We start from the raw sequence: 27,369 nt of genomic DNA, 5'->3' as shown, positions 1-27,369 counted from the left end.
AAATTAACAGTAAACATTACACATACAGAAATTTCAAAACAATAAAGACATTACAAATGTCATATTATACACATATATATATATATATACAGTGTTGTAACAATGTACAAATGGTTAAAGAACACAAGGGAAAATAAATAAGCATAAATATGGGTTGTGTATTTACAATGGTGTTTGTTCTTCACTGGTTGCCCTTTTCTTGTGGCAACTAGTCACAAATCTTGCTGCTGTGATGGCACACTGTGGAATTTCCCCCAGTAGATATGGGAGTTTATCAAAATTGGATTTGTTTTCGAATTCTTTGTGGATCTGTGTAATCTGAGGGAAATATGTATCTCTAATATGGTCATACGTTGGACAGGAGGTTAGGAAGTGGAGCTCAGTTTCAACCTCATTTTGTGGGCAGTGTGCACATAGCCTGTCTTCTCTTGAGAGCCATGTCTGCCTACAGCGGCCTTTCTCAATAGCAAGGCTATGCTCACTGAGTCTGTACATAGTCAAAGCTTTCCTTAATTTTGGGTCAGTCACAGTGGTCAGGTATTCTGCCGCTGTGTACTCTGAAGGTTTGGGAATCGCTTCCTTTTAGGTGGTTATAGAATTTAACGGCTCTTTTCTGGATTTTGATAATTAGTGGGTATCGGCCTAATTCTGCTCTGCATGCATTATTTGGTGTTCTACGTTGTACACGGAGGATATTTTTGCAGAATTCTGCGTGCAGAGTCTCAATTTGGTGTTTGTCCCATTTTGTGAAGTCTTGGTTGGTGAGCGGACCCCAGACCTCACAACCGTAAAGGGCAATGGGCTCTATGACTGATTCAAGTATTTTTAGCCAAATCCTAATTGGTATGTTGAAATCTATGTTCCTTTTGATGGCATAGAATGCCCTTCTTGCCTTGTCTCTCAGATCGTTCACAGCTTTGTGGAAGTTACCTGTGGCGCTGATGTTTAGGCCAAGGTATGTATTGTTTTTTGTGTGCTCTAGGGCAACAGTGTCTAGATGGAATTTGTATTTGTGGTCCTGGTGACTGGACCTTTTTTGGAACACCATTATTTTGGTCTTACTGAGATTTACTGTCAGGGCCCAGGTCTGACAGAATCTGTGCATAAGATCTAGGTGCTGCTGTAGGCCCTCCTTGGTTGGTGACAGAAGCACCAGATCATCAGCAAACAGCAGACATTTGACTTCGGATTCTAGTAGGGTGAGGCCGGGTGCTGCAGACTTTTCTAGTGCCCACGCCAGTTTGTTGATATATATGTTGAAGAGGGTGGGGCTTAAGCTGCATCCCTGTCTCACCCCACAACCCTGTGTGAAGAAATGTGTGTTTTTTGCCAATTTTAACCGCACACTTGTTGTTTGTGTACATGGATTTTATAATTTGTCGTATGTTTTACCCCCAACACCACTTTCCATCAGTTTGTATAGCAGACCCTCATGCCAAATTGAGTCGAAGGCTTTTTTGAAATCAACAAAGCATGAGAAGACTTTGCCTTTGTTTTGGTTTGTTTGGTTGTCAATTAGGGTGTGCAGGGTGAATACATGGTCTGTTGTACGGTAATTTGGTAAAAAGCCAATTTGACATTTGCTCAGTAAATTGTTTTCATTGAGGAAATGTACGAGTCTGCTGTTAATGATAATGCAGAGGATTTTCCCAAGGTTACGGTTGACGCATTTTCCACGGTAGTTATTGGGGTCAAATTTGTCTCCACTTTTGTGGATTGGGGTGATCAGTCCTTGGTTCCAAATATTGGGGAAGATGCCAGAGCTAAGGATTATGTTAAAGAGTTTAACATAACTCAATTGGAATTTGTTGTCTGTATATTTGATCATTTCATTGAGGATACCATCAACACCACAGGCCTTTTTGGGTTGGAGGGTTTTTATTTTGTCCTGTAACTCATTCAATGTAATTGGAGAATCCAGTGGGTTCTGGTAGTCTTTAATAGTTGATTCTAAGATCTGTATTTGATCATGTATATGTTTTGTTATAGAGCCAAAAAGATTGGAGAAGTGGTTTACCCATACATCTCCATTTTGGATAGATAATTCTTTGTGTTGTTTGTTTAGTGTTTTCCAATTTTCCCAGAAGTGGTTAGTCTATGGATTCTTCAATACATTGAGCTGATTTCTGACATGCTGTTCCTTATTTTTCCGTAGTGAATTTCTGTATTGTTTTAGTGATTCACCATAGTGAAGGCGTAGACTCAGGTTTTCCAGGTCTCTATGTTTTTGGTTGGACAGGTTTCTCAATTTCTTTCTTAGATTTTTGCATTCTTCAATAAACCATTTGTCATTGTTGTTAATTTTCTTCGGTTTTCTATTTGAGATTTTTAGATTTGATAGGGAAGCTGAGAGGTCAAATATACTGTTCAGATTTTCTACTGCCAAGTTTACACCTTCACTATTACAGTGGGACGTTTTACCCAGGAAGTTGTCTAAAAGGGATTGAATTTGTTGTTGCCTAATTGTTTTTTGGTAGGTTTCCAAACTGCATTCCTTCCATCTATAGCATTTCTCAATGTTACTCAGTTCCTTTGGCTTTGATGCCTGTCTCTCTCTCTCTCTCTCTCTCTCTCTCTCTCTGTGTCTCTCTGTCTGGGTGTCTCTCTGTGTGTGTGTGTGTGTATGTCTCTGTCTGTCGGTCTCTCTCGGCTTTTGTCTCTCTCAGAACATCTGCTGTTTCTCTGTGCTGGGCTAAATTTAACAGAAGTGTGGAAGATGTGACTTCCTCCCCATCTGCCCCTGAGTTTCAGGAGTGTTGAATTCTGGGAGAGACCTTATATAACCTGTCTTCTCCTCCTCCACTCTTAACATCTCCTCTGAAATCAATAGATGACTATGCTACTACAAAGGACATAGTTGACTTTATCACCAGAATCATGCTTAAGTCCCAATGTCAGAGAGAACATTGCAGAGCTCTACTGTACGACTATTTGGCTTGCATATGTGCCTAAATATTTAGCTGTGCGTTTCCCTTTAAGAGCACCAGTATACCTAGAATAATGAAGGATTCTAGCTTTATTACCTCAAATATTTTGTATTGTGTTCCCAAATTATTTTGTGTGTGTGCCTACATTTTTCAACTTAGGCACACATGTGCTCCTTGTAAAAAAACAAGTCAGCGTAGAGCTCTGCTTTGTAGCATGGCTAGATAGTGATGACCCCCCCTCACTGGCTATCAGCCTAAAAGCAGGCCTTGGCCCATATTCATAAAGCATCTCATCTTAGGAGTGCTGATCTACGATCAGGTCCACCTTGTCCTTGTAATCTTATTCATTGTAATCAAAAATGCTAAACTGATCCTAGATCAGCACTCAGTCTAAGACACTTTGAATATAGGGCCAGGCCCTCACCCCAATCCAACCTGAACAGGGTTTTGAGTGGCACTCTCGGAGAGGAAGATGACATGATGGAAGGATAACAGTCTACAGGTGATCGATCAATCGATCTTGGCGTTTGCGCGTACAGTGGCAGAAATTCAGTTCTCCACTCTGACACCAGGAGACTGATAAGGATCTGCAACAAAGTTTAAAAATTGTTCCAGGCTCCTATTCTTGACGTTAATTAGAACAAGGTCGACAATCGAAGGAAAGAGCAGCAGCAGCAGGTCTCTGGAAAAGACAACATGGCTCCTCTGGCCAGGGCTTTGACACAGAAGGAATACACACCTGGAATAGCTCCTGTCTTTGTTCAGTGTGAAAGTGCATAAGATATGTGAACAGTTAATTTTTTCCCCCTGATTTTTCAAACGGGGAAAACCTTACAAAGGAAGCCAACGTCTGTTATTGTACACGTCAATGATTGACATCTAATTGCAGATTTCTTCCTCCCCACTGTGCTCACATCCAGTGGAAAGCTCGATAGGTGTAATTCACATTAATAATACTCTTTTGTCAAAGGACATTACAATCTCAAAAACCCCACACTTAAAAAGTGCTGGGCAAAGTCCAGGTTAATGGAAGCGCACAGAGAGTGGGGAGAGTTTTGTCACTGTTATCAATGACACATTCACAATTGGGATAGATTACATTGCTAAGGCCTTTCACATGTCCTGTCTGCACCAGAAGGATGCATATCCCTTGCTATACTGAACCAAAATATAAACGCAACATGTAAAATGTTGGTCCCATGTTTCATGAGCTGAAAATAAAGATCCCAGAATTCTTCCATGCGCACAGAAAGCTTATTTTTCTCAAGTTTTGTGCACAAATTTGTTTACCTCCCTGTTAGTGAGCATTTCTCCTTTGCTAAGATAATCCATCCACCTGACTGGTGTGGCATATCAAGAAGCTGATTAAACAGCATGATCATTACACAGGTGCACCTTGTGATGGGGACAATAAAAGGCCTCTCTAAAATGTGCAGTTTTGTCACACAACACAATGCCACAGATGTTTCAAGTTTTTGAGGCAGCGTGCAATTGGTATACTGACTGCAGGAATGTCCACCAGAGCTGTTGCCACAGAAGTGAATGTTCGTTTCTCGTCCATAAGCCGTTTAAGATAATTTGGCAGTATGTCCATAACCGTAGACCATGTGTAACCAAGCCAGCCCAGGACCTCCACATCCGACTTCTTCACCTGTGGGATCGTCTGAGACCAGTCCCCAGACAGCTGATGAAACTGAGGAGTATTTCTGTCTGTAATAACGCCCTTTTGTGGGGAAAAATTAATTCTGAGTGGGTGGGTCTGGCTGCCAAGTGGCTGGGCCTGGCTGCCAAGTGGGTGGGCCTGGCTGCCAAGTGGGTGGGCCTGTCTGCCAAGTGGGTGGGCCTGGCTGCCAAGTGGGTGGGCCTGGCTGCCAAGTGGGTGGGCCTGGCTGCCTAATGGGTGGGCCTGGCTGCCTAGTGGGTGGGCCTGGCTGCCAAGTGGGTGGGCCTGGCTCCCAATTGGGTGATCCTATGCCCTCCAAGGCTCATCCTGTCCAGTCATGTGAAATCCATAGATTAGGGACTAATACCATTTTTTCAATGGACTGATTTCATTATATTAACTAACTCAGTAAAATCATTGAAATTGTTGCATGTTGCGTTTTATATATTTTTTTATTCAGTGTAGATCAGGTTCATGTTCAGTGAGGAGAAAATGTTTTTAAAAGGGAAGTGAAATGGGGGAGGAACAACCAGAACTTGTCTAATAAGAAACGCTTGTTTTCATTTTCCGTTATGAAAGGTTTTGCTATGGCGTTCCCTACTGAACACACCCCAGGACTTAAAGGCCCACTGAGCTTAGCCAGGCAGTACATGACCAACCTGGGCTACGTCTTAATTAACACCTTACCCCTACGTGATGATTAGAGTAATTGGTGAAATTTAGCGGAGGGTCTGGCGTAAATCACCAAGTACTAACGAGTCATACTGGTAATTAGGGACCGGGGAGGCCAATAGACCAGAGCATCCCTCCCTCCCTCAGATGTGTCTGTGTGTCTGTGTCTGTGTGTCTGTGTCTGTGTGTCTGTGTTTGTGTGTCTGTGTTTGTGTGTCTGTGTTTGTGTGTCTGTGTTTGTGTGTCTGTGTTTGTGTGTCTGTGTTTGTGTGTCTGTGTTTGTGTGTCTGTGTTTGTGTGTCTGTGTTTGTGTGTCTGTGTTTGTGTGTCTGTGTTCGTGTGTCTGTGTTCGTGTGTCTGTTTGTGTGTCTGTGTTCGTGTGTCTGTGTTCGTGTTCGTGTGTCTGTGTCTGTGTTTGTGTGTCTGTGTTCGTATGTCTGTGTCTGTGTTCGTATGTCTGTGTCTGTGTTCGTATGTCTATGTTCGTATGTCTGTGTCTATGTTCGTATGTCTGTGTCTATGTTCGTATGTCTGTGTCTATGTTCCTATGTCTGTGTCTATGTTCGTATGTCTGTGTCTGTCTCTATGTTCGTATGTCTGTGTTCGTGTGTCTGTGTTCGTGTGTCTGTGTCTATGTTCTTATGTCTGTGTTTGTGTGTCTGTGTTCGTATGTCTGTGTCTGTGTTCGTATGTCTGTGTATGTGTTCGTGTGTCTGTGTGTCTGTGTTCGTGTGTCTGTGTTCGTGTGTCTGTGTCTATGTTCGTGTGTCTGTGTCTGTGTTTGTGTGTCTGTGTTTGTATGTCTGTGTCTGTGTTTGTGTCTGTGTCTGGGTTCGCGTGTGGGTTCGCGTGTCTGTGTGTGTTCGTATATCTGTGTTCGTGTGTCTGTCTGTGTTCGTATTTGTCTGTGTTCGTATTTGTCTGTGTTCGTATTTGTCTGTGTTCGTATTTGTCTGTACGTGTGTTCTTTTTATTTTACTTAACCTTTATTTTGACGGGGAGTCAATGCTGAGACCAACACCTCTTGTCTTTGTGTATCCATCAACCAATCAAATCAAATTGTATGTCACATGCGCCAAATACAACAGGTGTCGACCTTACTGTGAAATTCTTACTTACAAGCCCCTAACCAACAATGCAGTTCAAGAAAGAGTTAAGAAAATATTTACCAAATAAACTAAAGTAAAAAATACAATTATAAAGTAACACAATTACATAACAATAACGAGGCTATATACAGGGGGTACCACTACCGAGTCAATGTGTGGAGGTACAGTTTAGTCGAGGTCATTTGTACGTGTAGGTTAATGAATTAGTTTATCTAGTTGTCAAAAAGTGCTTTACAGGAACCGATCTAGACCCCAAAGAGCAAGCAGAGACAGTAGCATAGGCCAGGGAAAACTCCTTAGATGGAAGAAACCAATAGAGGACCTAGTTTTCCCTGGCCTATGCTACTGTCTCTGCTTGCTCTTTGGGGTCTAGATCGGTTCTTGTTTCGTATAAACCTGTGGATGGTCAAAGCATCCCTTTACTGTACCGTATGGCCTTCTCATTGGTTTCCAGAACAACATCCTTCAGTCCCTCTCCCTCCTTTCTCTTGAATGAAATATGCCTCCCCCTCTCCTCTGTAGTTCTTGTACTGTTCCTCCCCCTCTATCCGCCTGCCAGCGATAAGACCCCGTGTCGCACCTCACATCCATATTGTTTTCCCTGCCTAACAAGACTGATGTCGTTTTTGTTGTGCCTCTGTGAATTTTGCATGATTCACGGCGGGGCTGTTGTGTGTGTAAAAAATCAATCGGGTTAATGTTGCATCGCTCTGTCCTCCCTCGTATCTCCTCGTCATCTATCCCCTGAATGGCTGGGGGAGATGGATCTCTCCTGGTCGTCTATCCCCTGAATGGCTGGGGAGATGGATCTCTCCTGGTCGTCTATCCCCTGAATGGCTGGGGAGATGAATCTCTCCTGGTCATCTATCCCCTGAATGGCTGGGGGAGATGGATCTCTCCTGGTCATCTATCCCCTGAATGGCTGGGGAGATGGATCTCTCCTGGTCGTCTATCCCCTGAATGGCTGGGGGAGATGGATCTCTCCTGGTCATTTATCACCTGAATGGCTGGGGGAGATGGGTCTCTCCTCCTCGTTGTCTATCCCCTGAATGGCTGGGGTAGATTGGTGCCACTCAAGTGAAAGCGGACATTTATAGCAGTCGTTAGTTCCGCCTTATCGCAGCCTTAGGATCAACAGAAATTTGTCTTTGAAGGTCATTGATGGCTGAGCCTCTAGGAGGGAGAATAATGAAGTTGGCACTAAAAACCTCCCTGTCAAGCTGCTGCTAAGGCCCCCAGGTTACATGTATCATTACGCTACAAGGAGAAGAAATTTGTAGGCCTAATGTTTGGTGAATGTTATTCAAATTTCAACCCAAAATCCAACTTGAATAGGACTAAGAGTATACCTGCTGCTGCTACTACTACTACTACTGCTTCTGCTACTAATACCACTACTACTACTCTCTCTCTTTATCCCTTCCTTCTCTCTTTAGTCCCTTCTCACTCACTCAATTCAATGGTCTTTATTGGCATGGAAACCTATGTTAAGTAGGTCATATACAAAAGTGAAATAAACAATAAAAATGAACAGTAAACATTACACTCACAGAAATTCCAAAATAATCAATACATTAACAATGTCATTATGTGTTGTAACGATGTGCAAATAGTTAAAGTACAAAAGGGAAAATAAATATGGTTTGTATTTCCAATGGTGTTTGTTCTTCACTGGTTGCCCTTTTCTTGTGGCAACAGGTCACAAATCTTGCTGCTGTGATGGCACACTGGGATTTCACCCAGTCGATATGGGAGTTTATCAAAATTGGATTTGTTTTCGAATTCTTTGTTTATCTCAGGGAAATATGTCTCTAATATGGTCATACATTTAACAGGAAATGCAGCTCAGGAAATGCAGCTCAGTTTCCACCTCATTTTGTGGGCAGCCTTTCTTCTCTTGAGAGCCAGGTCTGCCTACAGCAGCATTTCTCAATAGCAAGGCTATGGTCACTGAGTCTGTACATAGTCAAAGCTTTCCTTAAGTTTGGGTCAGTCATAGTGGTCAGGAAATCCCAGTGTGCCATCACAGCAACAATATTTGTGACCTGTTGCCACAAGAAAAGGGCAACAAGTGAAGAACAAACATAATTGAAAATTCTGCCACAGTGGTCAGGTATTCTGCCACAGTGTACTCTCTGTTTAGGGCCAAATAGCATTCTAGTTTGCTCTGTTTTTTTGTTAATTATTTCCGATGTGTCAACAAGTCATCCTCTCTCTCTATTTCTCTCTCTCTATTTCTCTCTCTCTCGCGCGCTTCATCCTCTCTCTCTCTCTCTCTCGCGCTTCATCCCCTCTCTCTCTCTTTCTCTCTCTCTCTCTTGCTTCATCGTCTCGCTCTCTCGCTCTCTCTCTCTCGCGCTCCATCCCCCCTCTCTCTCTCTCTCTCGCGCGCTTCAGCCCCCCTCTCTCTCTCTCTCGTGCTTCATCCCCTCTTTCGCTCTCTCTCTCGTGCTTCATCGTCTCTTTCTCTCTCTCTTGCTTCATCGTCTCTCTCTCGCTCTCTCTCTCTCGTGCTTCATCGCCTCTCTTTCTCTCTCTCTCTCGTGCTTCATCGTCTCTCTCTCGATTGGACTGGATCTCTTCCTTTGGGCCAGGTTTAGCTGCTAGGGTTCTGTAAAAGGGCATGCATGCCCTTTGTTCCGGTAGGTTGAGTGGTGTGACCTGATGAGCAGCTCAATCGGTATAGGACCCAGGCTTTCATGAACTCTTCATGAACAAAGACTTAGGCCTAGTTGGATATGACAATATTGCAAGGTTCTTGTACATGTTTTCTTCATGTGTTATACTCTCAGGAGCAAATATTGAGTTTGAGGTAGTTGACACCTTTTTAGTGTTATCAGTTTGTATTTCTCGTTGTTTCTTTAATACTTGTATGTTTACTAGTGTGGTAGATGTTGCTGAGTGAAAGTTATTTCTCTGTTGCACTTTAATCCTTCTGCAAATGGCCCTGGTTACACAGCCGACAAAAGTGTTTTTAATGTAGGCTGTCTTGTTATTTTGATTTAGGTTTTTAAAATGGTTTTCCCCTGGATATCACTGTCAGGAACTAGATCCGTACACGCGATGACTTCATTTGGATAACGTTTGCTTATTATGTCTTAATGTTATCACTCAATTATAATCCTCTTTTGCTCCACAATTCTCTCTGTCTGAAATATACTTGTTTTCCACTTAGGTCCTCTTCATTTAGTTATTGTTAATTGGAAAATTACTTCATTGGGAAATTGTCCAAATTGGGGGTCCGTATTAATAAAGCGTCCTTAGAGCTGGAGTCCTGATCTAGAATTAGTTTAACCTTTTATTGACAGGTCTGTTCCTAGATCAGCACTCTTTTTGAATATGGGTGCTGATGATAGACTTACGACACCTGTGAAAAGAAAGTATTCTGTCTCTAGTTTATACACTGCACATTGAACTACCAGTACATAACTTGTCTCTATATAGATTTAATGAAATATAGATGTACATATATGTACTGCAGCATTATTAAAGTGTGAAGCGGGTGGTTGTGATGTTGAAAGACCAGATTGTATTGTGTTCGCCGCAGGCCGATTTTTGTCGACGCGGATGGTTGGGTGGGCCAGAACATAATTCAAATCATTTGTACCCTGCAAATTGATCACAACTAAGACCAAAAAGAGATGTATTTGAAAATAACATTCATTTCATAGCTTGATTACATCGAGACACAATCACATATGTTTATTCATGGGGATATTTATGAAAATGTTTAGCTGAATTCCTGGTGGTGATAGGCTTTTTTTTTTGACTAAAAACAAAAATCCGATTTTAATTATTCTATTTTTTTTACTAAATCACTGGCGGGGGCGCGTTTTGTCGACCCCTGATAGGTATTAGGATGCCATTTGAGACGTAACCTACTTGTATGGAGCAATTACATTCCCTGTTTAAAAGCTCTCCCACTCAAATCCAAGTCTAGTCTTAATGTGTTCTCGAGCCATGTGCTTTTTGGCGGCCATTTGTAATGTGATATGGAGCACTGGGACTGCTTTCATTATCGCATTAGAAGATACATGTATTCCCAAAACAACACCATTTATTTCCCTCTAATAATGAGTCTTCCAGCTTTGCATCATTTCATCTTCTGACTTGACTACCTGATTTATTTGTCACCCACCCTTTGCGCTTGAATGGTGTTTGTTAAGGAGAGATGGTTGGATGGAGAAAGAGTGGACATATAAAGTGCCTTCAGAAAGTATTCGCAACCCTTGACTTTTTACATATTTTGTTGTTACAGCCTGAATTTAACATGGATTCAATTTAGTTTTTGTCCCTGACCTACACACTATACACCATAATGTCTAAGTGGAATTATGTCTTTCGAAATGTTTACTAATTAACAAAAAATGAAAAGCTGAAATGTCTTGAGTCAAGAAGTATTCAACCCATTTGTTATGGCATGCCTAAATACATTCAGGAGTAAAAAAAAATTATGTACTTAACAAGATTTTTTACTGATGACCTAATCTCTGTTCCCCACTCATACCATTATCTGTAAGGTACCTCAGTCTAGCAGTGCATTTCAAACACCGATTCAACCAAGACCAGGGAGGTTTTCCAATGCCTTGCAAAGAAAGGCATCTATTGGTAGATGGGTAAAAAAAGCAGACATTGAATATCGCTACGAGCATGGTGAAGTTATTAATTATTAACTCGGTTGTCAAAGAGGAAGGAAACTGCTCAGGGATTTCAAAACAGTTAGGGGTTAATGGCTGTGATAGAACACTGATAATGGATCAACAACATTGTAGTTACTCCACAATACTAACCTAAGTGACATTGTAAAGGAAGCCTGTACAGAATTCAAATATTCCCAAACATCCTGTTTGCAACAAGGCACTGAAGTAAAACTGCTAAACATGTCAAAGCAATATACTTTTTGTCCTGAATACAAAGTGTTATGTTTGGAGAAAATCCAAAGCAACAGATTACTGAGTACCACTCTCCATTTTTTGAAGCATGGTGATGGCTGCATCATGTTATGGGTATGCTTGTAATCGTTAAGGACTGGGGAGTTTTTCAGGATAAAAAATAAATGGAATAGAGCTAAGCACAGGCAAAATCCTTGAGGAAAACCTGTTTAAGTCTGCTTTCCACTAGACACTGGGAGATCAATTCACTTTTCAGCAGGACAATAACCTAAAACACAAGGCCAAATATGCACTGCAATTGCTTATCTAGAAGACAGTCAATGTTCTTGGGTGGCCGAGTTACTGTTCTTAATTCAGGCTGTAACACAAAATGTGGAATAAGTCAAGGGGTATGAATACTTTCTGAAGGCACTGTAAATCAGTGGACCATAGCTCTAATACCTAGGATTATCTATTAGTCGTTTCTTATTAGTACGGTCAGGAGGTTTGCCTGACTAGCCTCGAACTAGCTAGGTCCAGAGTTTTTAATGTCATAATTTGGTGATGTAGTGGTAGAAAAAAATAGGTGTGTAAATGCTGATCATCGGTCGAGGTGGATAAAGTAACGCTCCCTATACTTTTCCCAGAAAATGGGCCTAAATGGGGTTTACGTTTGTTTAACCTCTACTACACCAATGGTCCTGATGTAATTTAACCTCCGCTGGTCCTAATGTCATTTAACCTCTACTACACCGCTGGTCCTAATGTAATTTATCCTCCGCTGGTCCCCTCCCTCTCTCGCTCCCCTCCCTCTCTCTCGCTCTCTCCAGGTGCGTGTAGGGGAGGTGGGGGGAAACACACTGGGTTTCTACGGTTGTCAGATGAGTCCAGACGGATCCATGATCCTGGCCCATGCCTTCCACGGAGCGCTGCATCTCTGGACCCAGAGCCACGGCAAAGAGGTGAGACTTCTATTCTATTTCATTATTCTACATCTCTGGCACCAGAACCACAACAAAGAGGTGAGAATTATGGGACAGTACAGCAGTGCAGTGCCAACGACACTTCACATAGCCCCCTGCTTGTGAAGATAGACTAATGATTCATCTGCACAGTAGTGGGTCTATCCCAAATGAGCGAGGGAGGGAGCGAGAGAGACTGTGCTAAGTGTAATTAAACTGACTAAAGACCCAGACTGCTGGAGTGTATGACTGGGAATCAGACCTGACTCTGAGTGGCTGACTATTCTGTTACCCTGGGAACCAGAACTGACTGAGTGGCTGACTACTCTGTTACCCTGGGAACCAGAACTGACTGAGTGGCTGACTACTCTGTTATACCTTTGTTGTTTCACACTGATCTGAGTCTAACTGAGCTGATCTGTTCTGGCCTGGTTCAACATGAAAGAAACACATCTCAGTCAACACAGTGTGGTTGGGGTCGCCAGGATAGTGTGGAGAAGGTATCGGGTCTGATTCCCAGTTACCTGTCTCAGCAGTGTGGAAAGGGCATGTCTGTGTGTGTGGTGTCCCAGGGAGAGGGGAGACCAGTGGTGGTGGTGGTATCTGGTCACTGACTCAATCTGTTTCTGTCTGAATTAATAAAGCAATTAACATCCCATCATGCTTAGGGTCATTATTTTGTCTACCATGACTGGAAGAGATCTGTGACTTTGAAAAAGAGGTCTCAAAGGAGCATCGGGGGTATAAAGGGTGTGTGTCTGTCACCCAATTCAACACTTATAGGAGAGACTGAAGTAGTGCCTGAGACGGCGTTTTCCACCAACATCAACAAAACACCAAATGATGTCATTTCTTGTGGAGGAATGGTGTCACATCCCTCCAATAGAGGTACAGACACTTGTAGAATCTATGCCAATGCGCATTGAAGCTGTTCTGGCGGCTCGTGGTGGCCCAACACCCTATTAAGACACTTTATGTTGGTGTTTCCTTTATTTTGGCAGATACCTGTGGTCACTGACTCTCTGTTTCTGTCTGTTATGTCCCAGGGAGAGTGGAGACCAGGGGTGGTGATATCTGGTCACTGACTCTCTCTGTTTCTGTCTGTTATGTCCCAGGGAGAGTGGAGACCAGGGGTGGTGATATCTGGTCACTGACTCTCTCTGTTTCTGTCTGTTATGTCCCAGGGAGAGTGGAGACCAGGGGTGGTGATATCTGGTCACTGACTCTCTGTTTCTGTCTGTTATGTCCCAGGGAGAGTGGAGACCAGGAGTGGTGATATCTGGTAGCTGACTCTCTGTTTCTGTCTGTTATGTCCCAGGGAGAGTGGAGACCAGGGGTGGTGATATCTGGTCACTGACTCTCTGTTTCTGTCTGTTATGTCCCAGGGAGAGTGGAGACCAGGGGTGGTGATATCTGGTCACTGACTCTCTGTTTCTGTCTGTTATGTCCCAGGGAGAGTGGAGACCAGGAGTGGTGATATCTGGTCACTGACTCTCTGTTTCTGTCTGTTTGTTATGTCCCAGGGAGAGTGGAGACCAGGGGTGGTGATATCTGGTCACTTCAACGCAGTTCAGGACCTGAGCTGGGACCCTGAGGGGGAATTCATCCTCAGTGTGGGGTCAGATCAGACCACCAGGCTACTAACACCCTGGAAGAGGATGGACCAAACACAGGTACATGTAACCTAGGGCTCTCCAATCCTCTTCCTGCAGAGCTACCCTCCTGTAGGTTTTTGCTCGATCCTCAGTTGTAACTAACCTGATTCAGCTTAGCAACCAGCTAATTATTAAAATCAGGTGTGCTAGATTAGGGTTGGAGTGTCTCTGTCCCTGATGTAACCTATAAACCCCTTTCACTCCTATAGGCAGACTCAAGTATGCACTGAAGACACCTAAATACCACATAGACATCATGTTGATGCCCCCAAAGAGCTCCAATAATGAAACCATAATGCAATTCTAGAGAAAATATACTTTTGTATGCAGTACTACATTTTTTAAATGCATTTTTATTTAACCTTTATTTAACTATACCAGTCAGTTAAGAACAAAATCTTATTTTCAACAAAGGCCTACCGGGGAACAGTGAGTTCTTCAGGGGCAGAACAACAGATTTTTACCTTGTCAGCTCGGGGATTTGATGCAGCAAACTTTTGTTTTGTGGCCCAACGCTCTAACCACTAGGCTACCTGCCACCTCTTTACTATGGTCTTTACCCAAATGTCTGGCTACATACTGTGGCCCTAAAACTCAAAAGTATATTTTTTGCTCAGTGTTTTTCCCCTTTGTAATGGCCAAATATCATCTACCGGTTTTGCATTTTTTTAGTAAGACAGTGTTCTGTTGTGTTTCATTTGACATTTACAGTAGCATTTTAACAGTTTGTGAAGATGAATGAGTTTTACTATTCCTTCATTTTCTAATGGAAGATGGAGTCAACAATTTGTTGTTTAGGTTTACACTGTAATGTGTCTGTCTGTCAGGAAAACCTTGTTAAGAGTGGCAAATGTGTTTCTCTATGTCTCGTATTCATGCACTTAACCACACTCTTCAAATGACTTATTTCTTTCTGAGGTAATTTTTGAAGAGAATAGTGCGTTTTTAGAATGATTCCCAGAGTACCTATTGTGGGAATCCATTTCAAAGGATCACATAAACCCTTTTACTCTGAAATGAATACTTCTCTCATAGTTATGCATATGTATTAAATGTTGCCATCATATTTCCTAACCCCTTCTCTGAACTCATCACAACGTCACATCCTACACCAGGGACACATTCAGGTGTATTAAATGAAAATAACAAACAAGACACATGAAAGCTATAGGCAGCATCCCAAATATCACCACATCCCCAGTAATGACTATATAGTACACTACTACTATAGGGAATAGAGAGTTATTTGGGCTGCAGCCATAGGAGATCTCCTCCGACATATCCTCCACTATTTCTTCCCTCCTTTCCTCCCCACAGGCCACCTGGCATGAGATCTCAAACTCTAAAATTTTACCTCACGATCTCTTCAGTACCCCCCCCCCCCCCCCTTCTCGAGTAACACTCAACCATTACTTCCATGTTAATCGTCCCAGTTGTTTACTTGCCAAAAAGCTACACAGTTATGATCAATTAGCTGATATAGCAACTATTGAATCTGAAACAGGGGAATTACTATCAGAATTAATCCATCAAAGATTCTCCCACTTCTATAAAGAACTGTACACCTCTGATTGTAAATCCACACTAAGCCACACTCAGGCCTTTTCTAAAATATTCTCTCAACAGAGGAAGCCACCTTGCTGGGAGCCCGCTATTGCTTGAAATGATTACTACAGCTGTTCACAAGCGTTACATTGGGAGAACTGTGAACACATCACTAATTTCGCTTTTATAATAAAAATGATGCTACCCAGTGTTCTCACTATCGCCACGATCTTTGATGAACACGTATATTAGTAATTTCCACAAAGTTGTTGTCATGTCTCGAGACTTACTTACCCAAATTGATCCACACGGACCAAAGTGGGTTTGTTAAAAAGCATTTATCCTTGGATAACCTCAGTTGGCTATTACATACCTTAGATCCATCAAAGTCCACTCTGGACCTCGAAGCCAGTTACACAGCTTTCTTTTTAATTGTTCCACTCTAACCGGGGACTGATTTAGACCTGGGACACCAGGTGGGTTAATTATCAGGTAGAACAGAAAACCAGTAGGCTCCGGACCTCGTTGGGTAATGGTTATAAAACCCATGCCTTAGATGCTTCATCAGAAACAACAGCTCCTTGGGCTATATTATCTCTCTGTGCAGAAAAAGCTTTTGATAGACTAGAATGGTCATATTTCTGGTCTGTCTTGGAACGTATGGGAATCGGCTCCAATTTCATTAATATGACAATCCCTCAGCCATCCCTACATGCCAATCCCTCAGCCATCCCTACATGCCAATCCATCAGCCATAGTTATAACAGACAATATCTGCTCTGCTCTGTTCAGAATTACTAGAAGCAGCAGACAAGGCGATCCAATTTCGCCTCTGCTATTCTTATTATCCATGGAAGCTCTGGCCCAGTTCATTCGTCAATCGAAGGAAATAACACCAATTTCTCTCAAATCTATTGATCACTTCATCTCATTATACACAGATGATATTTGACTATATCTAGACAATGTACAGTATCTTCTGCCTGTTGTGATCACAATAATAGTGTGGTTTCAAATGTATATGGCAAGGTAAATCATCCTGGATGAAATGTATATGGCAAGGTAAATCATCCTGGATGAAATGTATATGGCAAGGTAAATCATCCTGGATGAAATGTATATGGCAAGGTAAATCATCCTGGATAAAATGTATATGGCAAGGTAAATCATCCTGGATAAAATGTATATGGCAAGGTAAATCATCCTGGATGAAATGTATATGGCAAGGTAAATCATCCTGGATGAAATGTATATGGCAAGGTAAATCATCCTGGATAAAATGTATATGGCAAGGTAAATCATCCTGGATAAAATGTATATGGCAAGGTAAATCATCCTGGATGAAATGTATATGGCAAGGTAAATCATCCTGGATGAAATGTATATGGCAAGGTAAATCATCCTGGATAAAATGTATATGGCAAGGTAAATCATCCTGGATAAAATGTATATGGCAAGGTAAATCATCCTGGATGAAATGTATATGGCAAGGTAAATCATCCTGGATAAAATGTATATGGCAAGGTAAATCATCCTGGATGAAATGTATATGGCAAGGTAAATCATCCTGGATGAAATGTATATGGCAAGGTAAATCATCCTGGATAAAATGTATATGGCAAGGTAAATCATCCTGGATAAAATGTATATGGCAAGGTAAATCATCCTGGATAAAATGTATATGGCAAGGTAAATCATCCTGGATGAAATGTATATGGCAAGGTAAATCATCCTGGATGAAATGTATATGGCAAGGTAAATCATCCTGGATAAAATGTATATGGCAAGGTAAATCATCCTGGATGAAATGTATATGGCAAGGTAAATCATCCTGGATAAAATGTATATGGCAAGGTAAATCATCCTGGATGAAATGTATATGGCAAGGTAAATCATCCTGGATAAAATGTATATGGCAAGGTAAATCATCCTGGATGAAATGTATATGGCAAGGTAAATCATCCTGGATAAAATGTATATGGCAAGGTAAATCATCCTGGATGAAATGTATATGGCAAGGTAAATCATCCTGGATGAAATGTATATGGCAAGGTAAATCATCCTGGATGAAATGTATATGGCAAGGTAAATCATCCTGGATAAAATGTATATGGCAAGGTAAATCATCCTGGATAAAATGTATATGGCAAGGTAAATCATCCTGGATGAAATGTATATGGCAAGGTAAATCATCCTGGATAAAATGTATATGGCAAGGTAAATCATCCTGGATAAAATGTATATGGCAAGGTAAATCATCCTGGATGAAATGTATATGGCAAGGTAAATCATCCTGGATGAAATGTATATGGCAAGGTAAATCATCCTGGGTGAAATGTATATGGCAAGGTAAATCATCCTGGATGAAATGTATATGGCAAGGTAAATCATCCTGGATGAAATGTATATGGCAAGGTAAATCATCCTGGATGAAATGTATATGGCAAGGTAAATCATCCTGGATGAAATGTATATGGCAAGGTAAATCATCCTGGGTGAAATGTATACATTCACCAAGAGGGAAAGACGTAGGAGGACTTTAAATTGTATTTCCAGATTCTAGCATTTCACCCAATCCTACATTGACATGATTCTTCTGCCCACTGGCTGAGTATAGAGAGAAAGATGGTGTCTCCTATTGCCCTGGAAGAGGTGGTCTTCACTGATACAGTATATCCCTTAAACAATGTAAATTACACTTTGGTCCTATTATTACTCACACAATTTATGTTTACTGCAAATTGAAAAACATTGTAACTGGGAATCAAAATGACATGCCCATACTCCAATATTTCACAATAATACCTTGCCATCTGGAGGGCGGCCTTTTGCATCCAATAAGTCCAGATGTGGAATACGTAATAAGGGGGAGGGACGAGGGCGAGGAGAAGGTGAGCTGGACCTGCAGCTGCTGAGAGAGGAGGGGTGAGAGAGAGCATCGGAGGAAGCAAGAGAGGGAGGTTAGGGGGAGATAAAGGAAGGACTATTATCGTATAACGTAAACATCTCAGTGATTTCCCTACCGATATCTTGGACTGAAATAGTTTGAGAACTTTCCAAGATTTGAAAGATGCATACACATTACCAGTGTTAGCCATTTCTGTTATTTTCAGTAACACAAACTCCAAAGCAAATCAGGGAGAGAAGAATAGGTTTATTCAGAGAGGACAAATCAAGATGTTATGCTTGGAGTCAGATGTTCAGTTTCCTCCTGTCCTCAGCTTTTCCACACAGAACAAAGGACAGGGTGCCACTTATAACTCCCCACCCTAGCCTGGGGTTGACAAATCAGAGGTCCTTGCCGGTTCAACTTGGCCAGTGGCCAAATAACAAGTATCCCACTCCAGACTCAATGTACAGACCAATGAAAACGTGGCCCACGTAACACACGTAGCTCTGAGTTCATGACTGACATCCCACAGATCCTAAACAGATGTTGAACTGAAAACCAACTCCTATTGATCGTTAATCCTAGCCCTCTCGTCCCCTGCGTTGTGCATTTTATCTTCCAAATATTATTACAACGGGCAACTCCTTTTTTTGATATTTTCAGCTTAGGTCATCTATGCTGACCTATGATGTCCCTTTGGAAACCCAACTACCAAAACATCCAATGATGGGATTTATAAAGAAATTATCTTGACTCCCGAAAGGACTGATCTCTATATAAACAACTTTTGGAAAGGTCATTCTGAGCTAGGCATTCAAAAAGTAGGATCTTGGTCACCTCCCTGACCAAGGCCCTTCTCCCCCGATTGTTCAGTTTGGTCGGGCGGCCAGCTCTAGGAAGAGTCTTGGTGGTTCCAAACTTCTTCCATTTAAGAATGATGGAGGCCACTGTGTTCTTAGAGACCTTCAATGCTTCGGAAATGTTTTGGTGCCTTTCCCCAGATCTGTGCCTTGACACAATCCTGTCTAGGAGCTCTAGGGACGATTCCTTTTGACCTCAAGGCCTGATTTTTGCTTTGACCTTATATAGATAGGTGTGTGCCTTTCCAAATCAAATCCAATCAATTTAATTTACCACAGGTGGACTCAATCAAGTTGTAGAAACATCTCAAGGACGATCAATAGAAACAGGATGCACCTGAGCTCAATTTCAAGTCTCATAGCGAAGGGTCTGAATACTTATGTAAATAAGGTATTTTTGTTTTTAATACATTTTTTTTTTATAAATAATGTTTTAAAGTTTTCACTTAGTCATTATGAGGTATTGTGTTTAGTTCTGTTAAGTTCTAAATAAACAGAGGAAAATGCAAATAGTCTGGGTAGCCATTTGATTAGATGTTCAGGAGTCTTATGGCTTGGCCACTTAGTTCTAGTGAAGGATACATCTTAACGCTACAGCATACAATTACATATTTTAGACGATTCTGTCCTTCCAACTTTGCGGCAACAGTTTGGGGAAAGCTCTTTCCTGTTTCAGCATGACCATGTCCCCGTTCACAAAGTGAGGTCCATACAGAAATGGTTTGTCGAGATCAGTGTGGAAGAACTTGACTGGCCTCCACAGAGCCCTGATCTCAACCCCATCGAACACCTTTGGGATTAATTGGAACGCCGACTACGAGCCAGGACTAATCGCCCAACATCAGTGCCCGACCTCACTTATACACTTGTGACTGAATGGAAGCAAGTACCCGCAGCAATGTTCCAACATCTAGTGGAAAGCCTTCCAAGAAGAGTGGAGGCTGTTATAGCAGCAAAGGGGGAACCAACTCCATATTAATGCCCATGATTTTGGAATAGGATGTTAGACAAGCAGGTGTCCACATACTTTTGGTCATGTAGTGTATCTCTTTCCCCTTCCCACAGCCCACCTGGAACAAGATCGCTAACTGTATCTCAGTATGTCTTCAGTAGCTCTTCCCCTCTGTCCCCTGTGTCTTAACTACAGCCTACCTGGCACGAGATCTCTCGCCCCCAGATCCACGGCTATGACATGCAGTGTCTGGCCATGGTGGGCCGCTTCCAGTACGTCTCCGGGGCCGACGAGAAGGTCCTCCGGGTGTTCCGCGCCCCCCGCAACTTTGTGGAGAACTTTGCAAACATCTCTGGCACGCCTCTGGCGAAACTGCTGGCCTCCAGTGTGAGTAGTAGTTCCTAAATCTTGCTTTGCTGTTGGTCGAAGTACCAACATTCTGTTTTGTTATTGTTTGAGCAGTGTGTCAATCAACGCCAGTTGCTTCCTACATCACCCCCAATGGCTACTGTTGGCCTCAATCTCAATTCGTCCTTCCATGATTCATCGCATCCTATGTCTATGCCTCCCCATCAACCATATTGGAGAAGATCCCTCCCCCCGGGCCTTCTTCTCCAATGCATTTTGAGAAGTAGGCAAGGGAAAAGGATGTGAGGACTCGAGGTGAAATGAACTGGGAAAGAGCCTAGAACTTTGAAATTCCCCTTTGACCCCTCTCCCCTGTATGTGTGTGGGTATGTCTGTTTCTCTTTCCCAGGACACTGTAGATCAACCAGAAGGGGCCAGTACCCCTGCCCTAGGTCTCTCCAACAAGGCTGTGTTTCAAGGTACGGCTCCAAGTCCATCCTAAACTTGGTCTATCTGCACATAACCGTCAATGTCTCGTTACATCTGGCTGATTTTGATAGTTTCTTATTTTGATTGACAGGTGATCTTACTCCCAAGACCAATGAAGAGGAGGGAACCGGGTTCAACAGTGTTTCTGACCGATACCAAGAGTCCTACTTCCACCCGCTCACCCTTAATGGTATTGGTATACTGAAAACTTACCATTCCTATTACAATATTAGACCCATTTAACAGTCGCATCTGTCTGAGGCATGGCTCCCACAATACATAATACCTTCATAAACCTTAATACTGTTTTTTATTGGGATGGGATAAACTTCCTTTCTACACGGCCTCAGTCAGTGCAGCCCATCTCTCCTTCACTCTCTCCATATTTCTGTTTATTCCTTTAAGGGACAATGATATCCAGCCTTCTTGACTGACTATTTATTAGATGCCTCTGCTCTGTTCTATTTTGTTCTGCTCTGTTCTTTAATGCTCTGCTCTGTTCTTTAATGCTCTGCTCTGTTCTTTAATGCTCTGCTCTATTCTGCTCTATTCTTTAATGCTCTGTTCTGCTCTTCTTTAATGCTCTGTTCTGTTCTGCTCTTCTTTAATGCTCTGCTCTGTTCTGCTCTGTTCTTTACTGCTCTGTTCTGCTCTTCTTTAATGCTCTGCTCTGTTCTGCTCTTCTTTAATGCTCTGCTCTGTTCTGTTCTGCTCTGTTCTTTAATGCTCTGTTCTGCTCTGCTATGCTCTGTTCTCCATGCCTGCATTCTAGAAGAGCGGGATGAATCGGAGCACCTGGAGACATGTAATTACTAAATAAGGATGAGAAGCAGCGCAGGAAGAGAAGGGTGGTGGGATGAGGGCGAGGGGAGTGGGAGTGAGAAAGAGATGGAGAGCGAGACTGGGGGGGGAGAGCGAGACTGGGGGGTGAGTGAGACTGGGGGAGAGAGCGAGAGTGTAAAGAGGGAAGGAAGGTTAACGAGAGGAAGATGAGAGACAGATCTAATTGTATTTGTCACATGATTTGTAAACAACAGGTGTAGACTAACAGTGAAGTGCTTACTTACGGACCCTTCCCAACAATGCAGAGAGAAAAAAAGAAGGAAAATAAGAGAAAAAAATTACAGGAGGAATAAATCCACAATGAAAGAGAATCAAGGGATGGGGAGCTTTGGGTGCCTTGCCTCTAGTCAAACACTGTCATGCGTTGTCATTCATTGTGATTGTAAAAATCTCCTTATAGTCTTGAGATCATCATTACAATGACGTCTTATAGGATTACAGAGTTAGGATATTAATGACTCGTTTGTGTGTGTGTGTGCGCAGAGCGAAGTTAGAATATCGATGACTAGGCTACAGGGCTATGTGTGTCTGCATGTACAGTTCTACAGGGAGAGGGAAATGAGGTGGACGGAATAATGAGTCGTTAACAGAATAATGAGTTTACACAATAATGAGTTGTCAACACAATAGTGAGTTGTCAACAGAATAATCAGTTAACAGAGTAATGCCATGTCTCTGATTAACTACTAGAGAGGATTAAGGGAAGGAACCATTTGGGAGAAACAGGAAGCCAGGGACAAATAACAACGAGAGGGAACGAGGCTTTACATGTCATGTGTAATGAAGGAGAGTAAGGGTTGTGTAAGTTCACGCGTCCCAAATGGCACCCTATTCCTTACATAGTGCACTACTTTTGACCAAGGCCCATGGGGAATAGGGTGCCATTTGGGATACACACTGTGTCTGCAGGAGTAGATAGTGAAGTTGTCTTGGCATGGGTGGAGAATGAGAGAAGGGGTACATTTGATTCTCATTTCGCAGCACCCCTCAAAGCTAACAGCCGTTGAAAATTGGGAGATAAAGAGTCGTTGTTACAAAATGGCTTTTCAGAAATAGCAAACTGAGGGTTAGGTATTGGAGCTAAATGCTAACGATGAGCGCTGTGAAGAATCCGAGAGAGAACATTGTCTTGAGGCGGTCAATTCTGTTCTTCATTCTGTTTCGTGTCTCCAGTGTGTCTCTTCTTTAATTCTCTCCCTCTTGTCCCTCTCTCCCTCTCTCCCTCTCTCCCTCCCTCTTGTCACTCCCTCTCTCCCTCCCTCTTGTCACTCCCTCTCTCCCTCCCTCTCTCCCTCTCTCCCTCTCTCCCTCTCTCCCTCTCTCCCTCTCTCCCTCTCTCCCTCTTGTCCCTCTTGTCCCTCTCTCCCTCTCTGCTTAACATTAGGGTTTGTTTCACAAGAAAATCATAAATGCCATTGACGTAGATACAATCTCCACATAGATACAATCTTCATTTTAGTCAATTTGAAAATGGTTCCCATTAGGGTGAATGTTGAATATGTTAAATACAGTAGTTATGTAATTATTTTGAAATTGACTTTCTTTGTAATTTTGTGTGTGTGTGTGTGTCCACAGAGCCACCGCCAGAGGACCACCTCCTTCAAAATACACTATGGCCTGAGGTCCAAAAACTGTTAGTGTCCCATGATCATTCTAACAGTCCTTTCATTCCATCTTCACGCACACACACACTTTCGGTCTCAATGGCTATATTTACACAGGCATCCCAATTCTAATCTTTTTCCACTAATTGATATTTTGACCAATCGGATCAGCTGTTTTGCCAAATATCAGAATTGGGCTGCATGTGTAAAGGCAGCTAATGTTACAGTACCACTTTTGCACACGCTTCATCAACTACAGAATCAGATGGGGACTTTGTCAGAAAAGGTTTCAGCACTGTTTCCTGCTTTCTAGGAATGTACACAAGGCATCTATGATTTCAACCTTTAATGTGCAGCATCCATTCTCCATGCGACACGATATTTCAACGCATTTCTCATATTTATAGACAAATAACTGGTTATGGTTTGTTTCGCCTCCTGTGAGGATTAATGGGTCTGAAAATATTTCTAAACCCCGTTCAGAGCCAGCCAGCCAAAGACCTCCCATCAATCAGAATGCAGATTTCCCCATGAGCCTCTTCTCTGCCCAGGAGAATATATCACCTCCATTTTGTTGCCAATGTTAAATCTATTTACCAGTCAGTCCTGCATTAACATGACATACAGCTGTGACATTTACTGCAAGTACTGCCATTGTGTTTTTGAATAGCACTTTTCTTACTCCCATTTGGCAAGGAATGCATTGTATAATTGAACGCGTAATGGCAACATTAAAATTCATGTGGCGTCATATTTTTGATTCTGTGGTAGGGTTTCTATTCTGAGTATATTTCTGAATATGAAATGTTTAGAAGGTTTGGTAGGTTGAGAGGATGAGATGTTTCTGCGCTCTTGTGTGCGTGTGCCCTGCAGTCTGCTGTTCTGGAGTCCCGTATGTCACTGTTTAATTCCACAGTCTAGCTCTAGCGTGCTTTACCAGTAAGGTATCATCTGTGTCTTCTTAACCTTTGCAGCCTGTGTGAGTAGAATCTACATAATTCCAGCTAGAAAACCTTCAGCTCTCTGGCTGAGTCCCAAATGTCACCCTAGTCCCTACAGGTTGCCATGGCGCCGACAGAGATGGCCGCCTCGCTTCGTGTTCCTAGGAAACTATGCAGTTTTTTGTTTTTTTACGTGTTATTTCTTACATTAGTACCCCAGGTCATCTTAGGTTTCATTACATACAGTCGAGAAGAGCTACTGAATATAAGATCAGCGTCAACTCACCATCAGTACAACCAAGAATATGATTTTCGCGAAGCGGATTCTGTGTTCTGCCTTTCAACCAGGACAACGGAATGGATCCCAGCCGGCGACCCAAAAAAACAACTCCGTAAAAGAGGGAAACGAGGTGGTCTTCTGGTCAGACTCCGGACACGGGCACATCGTGCACAACTCCCTAGCATTCTTCTCGCCAATGTCCAGTCTCTTGACAAAAGGTTGATGAAATCCGAGCAAGGGTAGCATTCCAGAGGGACATCAGAGTCTGTAATGTTCTTTGCTTCACGGAAACATGGCTCACTGGAGAGACACAATCGGAGGCGGTGCAGCCAGCGGGTTTCTCCACGCATCGCGCTGACAGAAACAAACATCTTTCTGGTAAGAAGATGGGCGGGGGCGTATGCCTTATGGCTAACGAGACGTGGTGTGATCACAGAAACATACAGGAACTCAAATCCCTCTGTTCACCTGATTTAGAATTCCTCACAATCAAATGTCGACCACATTATCTACCAAGAGAATTCTCTTCGATTATAATCACAGCCGTATATATTCCCCCCCAAGCAGACACATCGATGGCTCTGAACAAACTTTATTTGACTCTTTGCAAACTGGAATCCATACATCCTGAGGCTGCATTCATTGTAGCTGGGGATTTTAACAAGGCTAGTCTGAAAACAAGACTCCCTAAATTGTATCAGTATATCGATTGCGCAACCAGGGCTGGAAAAACCTTGGATCATTGAGTAAAACATTTAAACGTGTTAACCCTCGCAAGGCTGCAGGCCCAGACGGCATCCCCAGCCGCGCCCTCAGAGCATGCGCAGACCAGCTGGCCGGTGTGTTTACGGACATATTCAATCAATCCCTATACCAGTCTGCTGTTCCCACATGCTTCAAGAGGGCCACCATTGTTCCTGTTCCCAAGAAAGCTAAGGTAACTGAGCTAAACGACTACTGCCCCGTAGCACTCTCTTCTGTCATCATGAAGTGCTTTGAGAGACTAGTCAAGGACCATATCACCTCCACCCTACCTGACACCCTAGACCCACTCCAATTTGCTTACCGCCCAAATAGGTCCACAGACGATGCAATCTCAACCACACTGCACACTGCCCTAACCCATCTGGACAAGAGGAATACCTATGTGAGAATGCTGTTCATCGACTACAGCTCGGCATTCAACACCATAGTACCCTCCAAGCTCGTCATCAAGCTCGAGACCCTGGGTCTCGACCCCACCCTGTGCAACTGGGTACTGGACTTCCTGACGGGCCGCCCCCAGGTGGTGAGGGTAGGCAACAACATCTCCACCCCGCTGATCCTCAACACTGGGGCCCCACAGGGGTGCGTTCTGAGCCCTCTCCTGTACTCCCTGTTCACCCACGACTGCGTGGCCACGCACGCCTCCAACTCAATCATCAAGTTTGCGGACGACACAACAGTGGTAGGCTTGATTACCAACAACGACGAGACGGCCTACAGGGAGGAGGTGAGGGCCCTCGGAGTGTGGTGTCAGGAGAATCCACTAACATTGAGTGGCTGCTGCCAACACACTGACTCAACTCCAGCCACTTTAATAATGGGAATTGATGGGAAATTATTTAAAATATATCACTAGCCACTTTAAACAATGCTACCTAATATAATGTTTACACACCCTACATTATTAATGTCATATGTATATGTATATACTGTACTCTATATCATCTACTGCATCTTTATGTAATACATGTATCACTAGCCACTTTAACTATGCCACTTTGTTTACATACTCATCTCATATGTATATACTGTACTCAATACCATCTACTGTATCTTGCCTATGCTACTCTGTACCATCACTCATCCATATATCTTTATGTACATATTCTTTATCCCCTTACACTGTGTATAAGACAGTAGTTTTGGAATTGTTAGTTAGATTACTTGTTGGTTATTACTGCATTGTCGGAACTAGAAGCACAAGCATTTCGCTACACTCACATTAACATCTGCTAACCATGTGTATGTGACAAATACAATTTGATTTGATTTGATTTACAGTTGAAGTCGGAAGTTTACATACACTTAGGTTGGAGTCATTAAAACTTGTTTTTTCAACAACTCCACAAATTTCTTGTTAACAACCTATAGTTTTGGCAAGTCAGTTAGGACATCTACTTTGTGCATGACACAAGTCATTTTTCCAACAGTTGTTTACAGACAGATTATTTCACTGTATCACAATTCCAGTGGATCAGAAGTTTACATACACTAAGTTGACTGTCTTTAAACAGCTTGGAAAATTCCAGAAAATGGTGTCATGGCTTCAGAAGCTTCTGATAGGTTAATTTACATCATTTGAGTCAATTGGAGGTGTACCTGTGGATGTATTTCAAGGCCTACCTTCAAACTCAGTGCCTCTTGACATCATGGGAACATTAAAAAAAATCAGCCAAGACCTGAGAAGAAAATTTTAGAGCTCCACAAGTCTGGTTCATCCTTGGGAGCAATTTCCAAATGCCTGAAGGTACCACATTCATCTGTAGAAACAACAGTACGCAAGTATAAACACCATGGAACCACGCAGCCGTCATACCGTTCAGGAAGGAGACGCGTTCTGTCTCCTAGAGATTAACGCACTTTGGTGCGAAAAGTACAAATCAATCCCAGAACAACAGCAAAGGACCTTGTGAAGATGCTGAAGGAAACCGGTACAAAAGTATCTATATCCACAGTAAAACGAGTCCTATATGGACATAACCTGAAATGCAGC

At 42.6% G+C, this 27,369-nt stretch overlaps 1 protein-coding gene across 2 annotated transcripts in view; it reads left to right on the top strand.

Moving 5' to 3' along the window:
• elp2 (elongator acetyltransferase complex subunit 2) overlaps positions 1-27,369 on the top strand; it is a 56,581-nt gene that overhangs the window by 14,344 nt on the left and 14,868 nt on the right. For both annotated transcript variants that reach the window (XM_036953440.1, XM_036953441.1), the window contains exons 11-16: positions 12,073-12,204; positions 13,728-13,877; positions 20,302-20,493; positions 20,864-20,933; positions 21,035-21,133; positions 23,362-23,419. In XM_036953440.1, the coding sequence (XP_036809335.1) occupies positions 12,073-12,204; positions 13,728-13,877; positions 20,302-20,493; positions 20,864-20,933; positions 21,035-21,133; positions 23,362-23,419 (701 nt within the window). The remainder of the gene's footprint in view (positions 1-12,072; positions 12,205-13,727; positions 13,878-20,301; positions 20,494-20,863; positions 20,934-21,034; positions 21,134-23,361; positions 23,420-27,369) is intronic.

This window comes from Oncorhynchus mykiss, chromosome 18, assembly GCF_013265735.2.
Source record: "Oncorhynchus mykiss isolate Arlee chromosome 18, USDA_OmykA_1.1, whole genome shotgun sequence".
NCBI lineage: Eukaryota > Metazoa > Chordata > Actinopteri > Salmoniformes > Salmonidae > Oncorhynchus > Oncorhynchus mykiss.
This window is presented reverse-complemented; position numbering and strand designations above follow the sequence as displayed.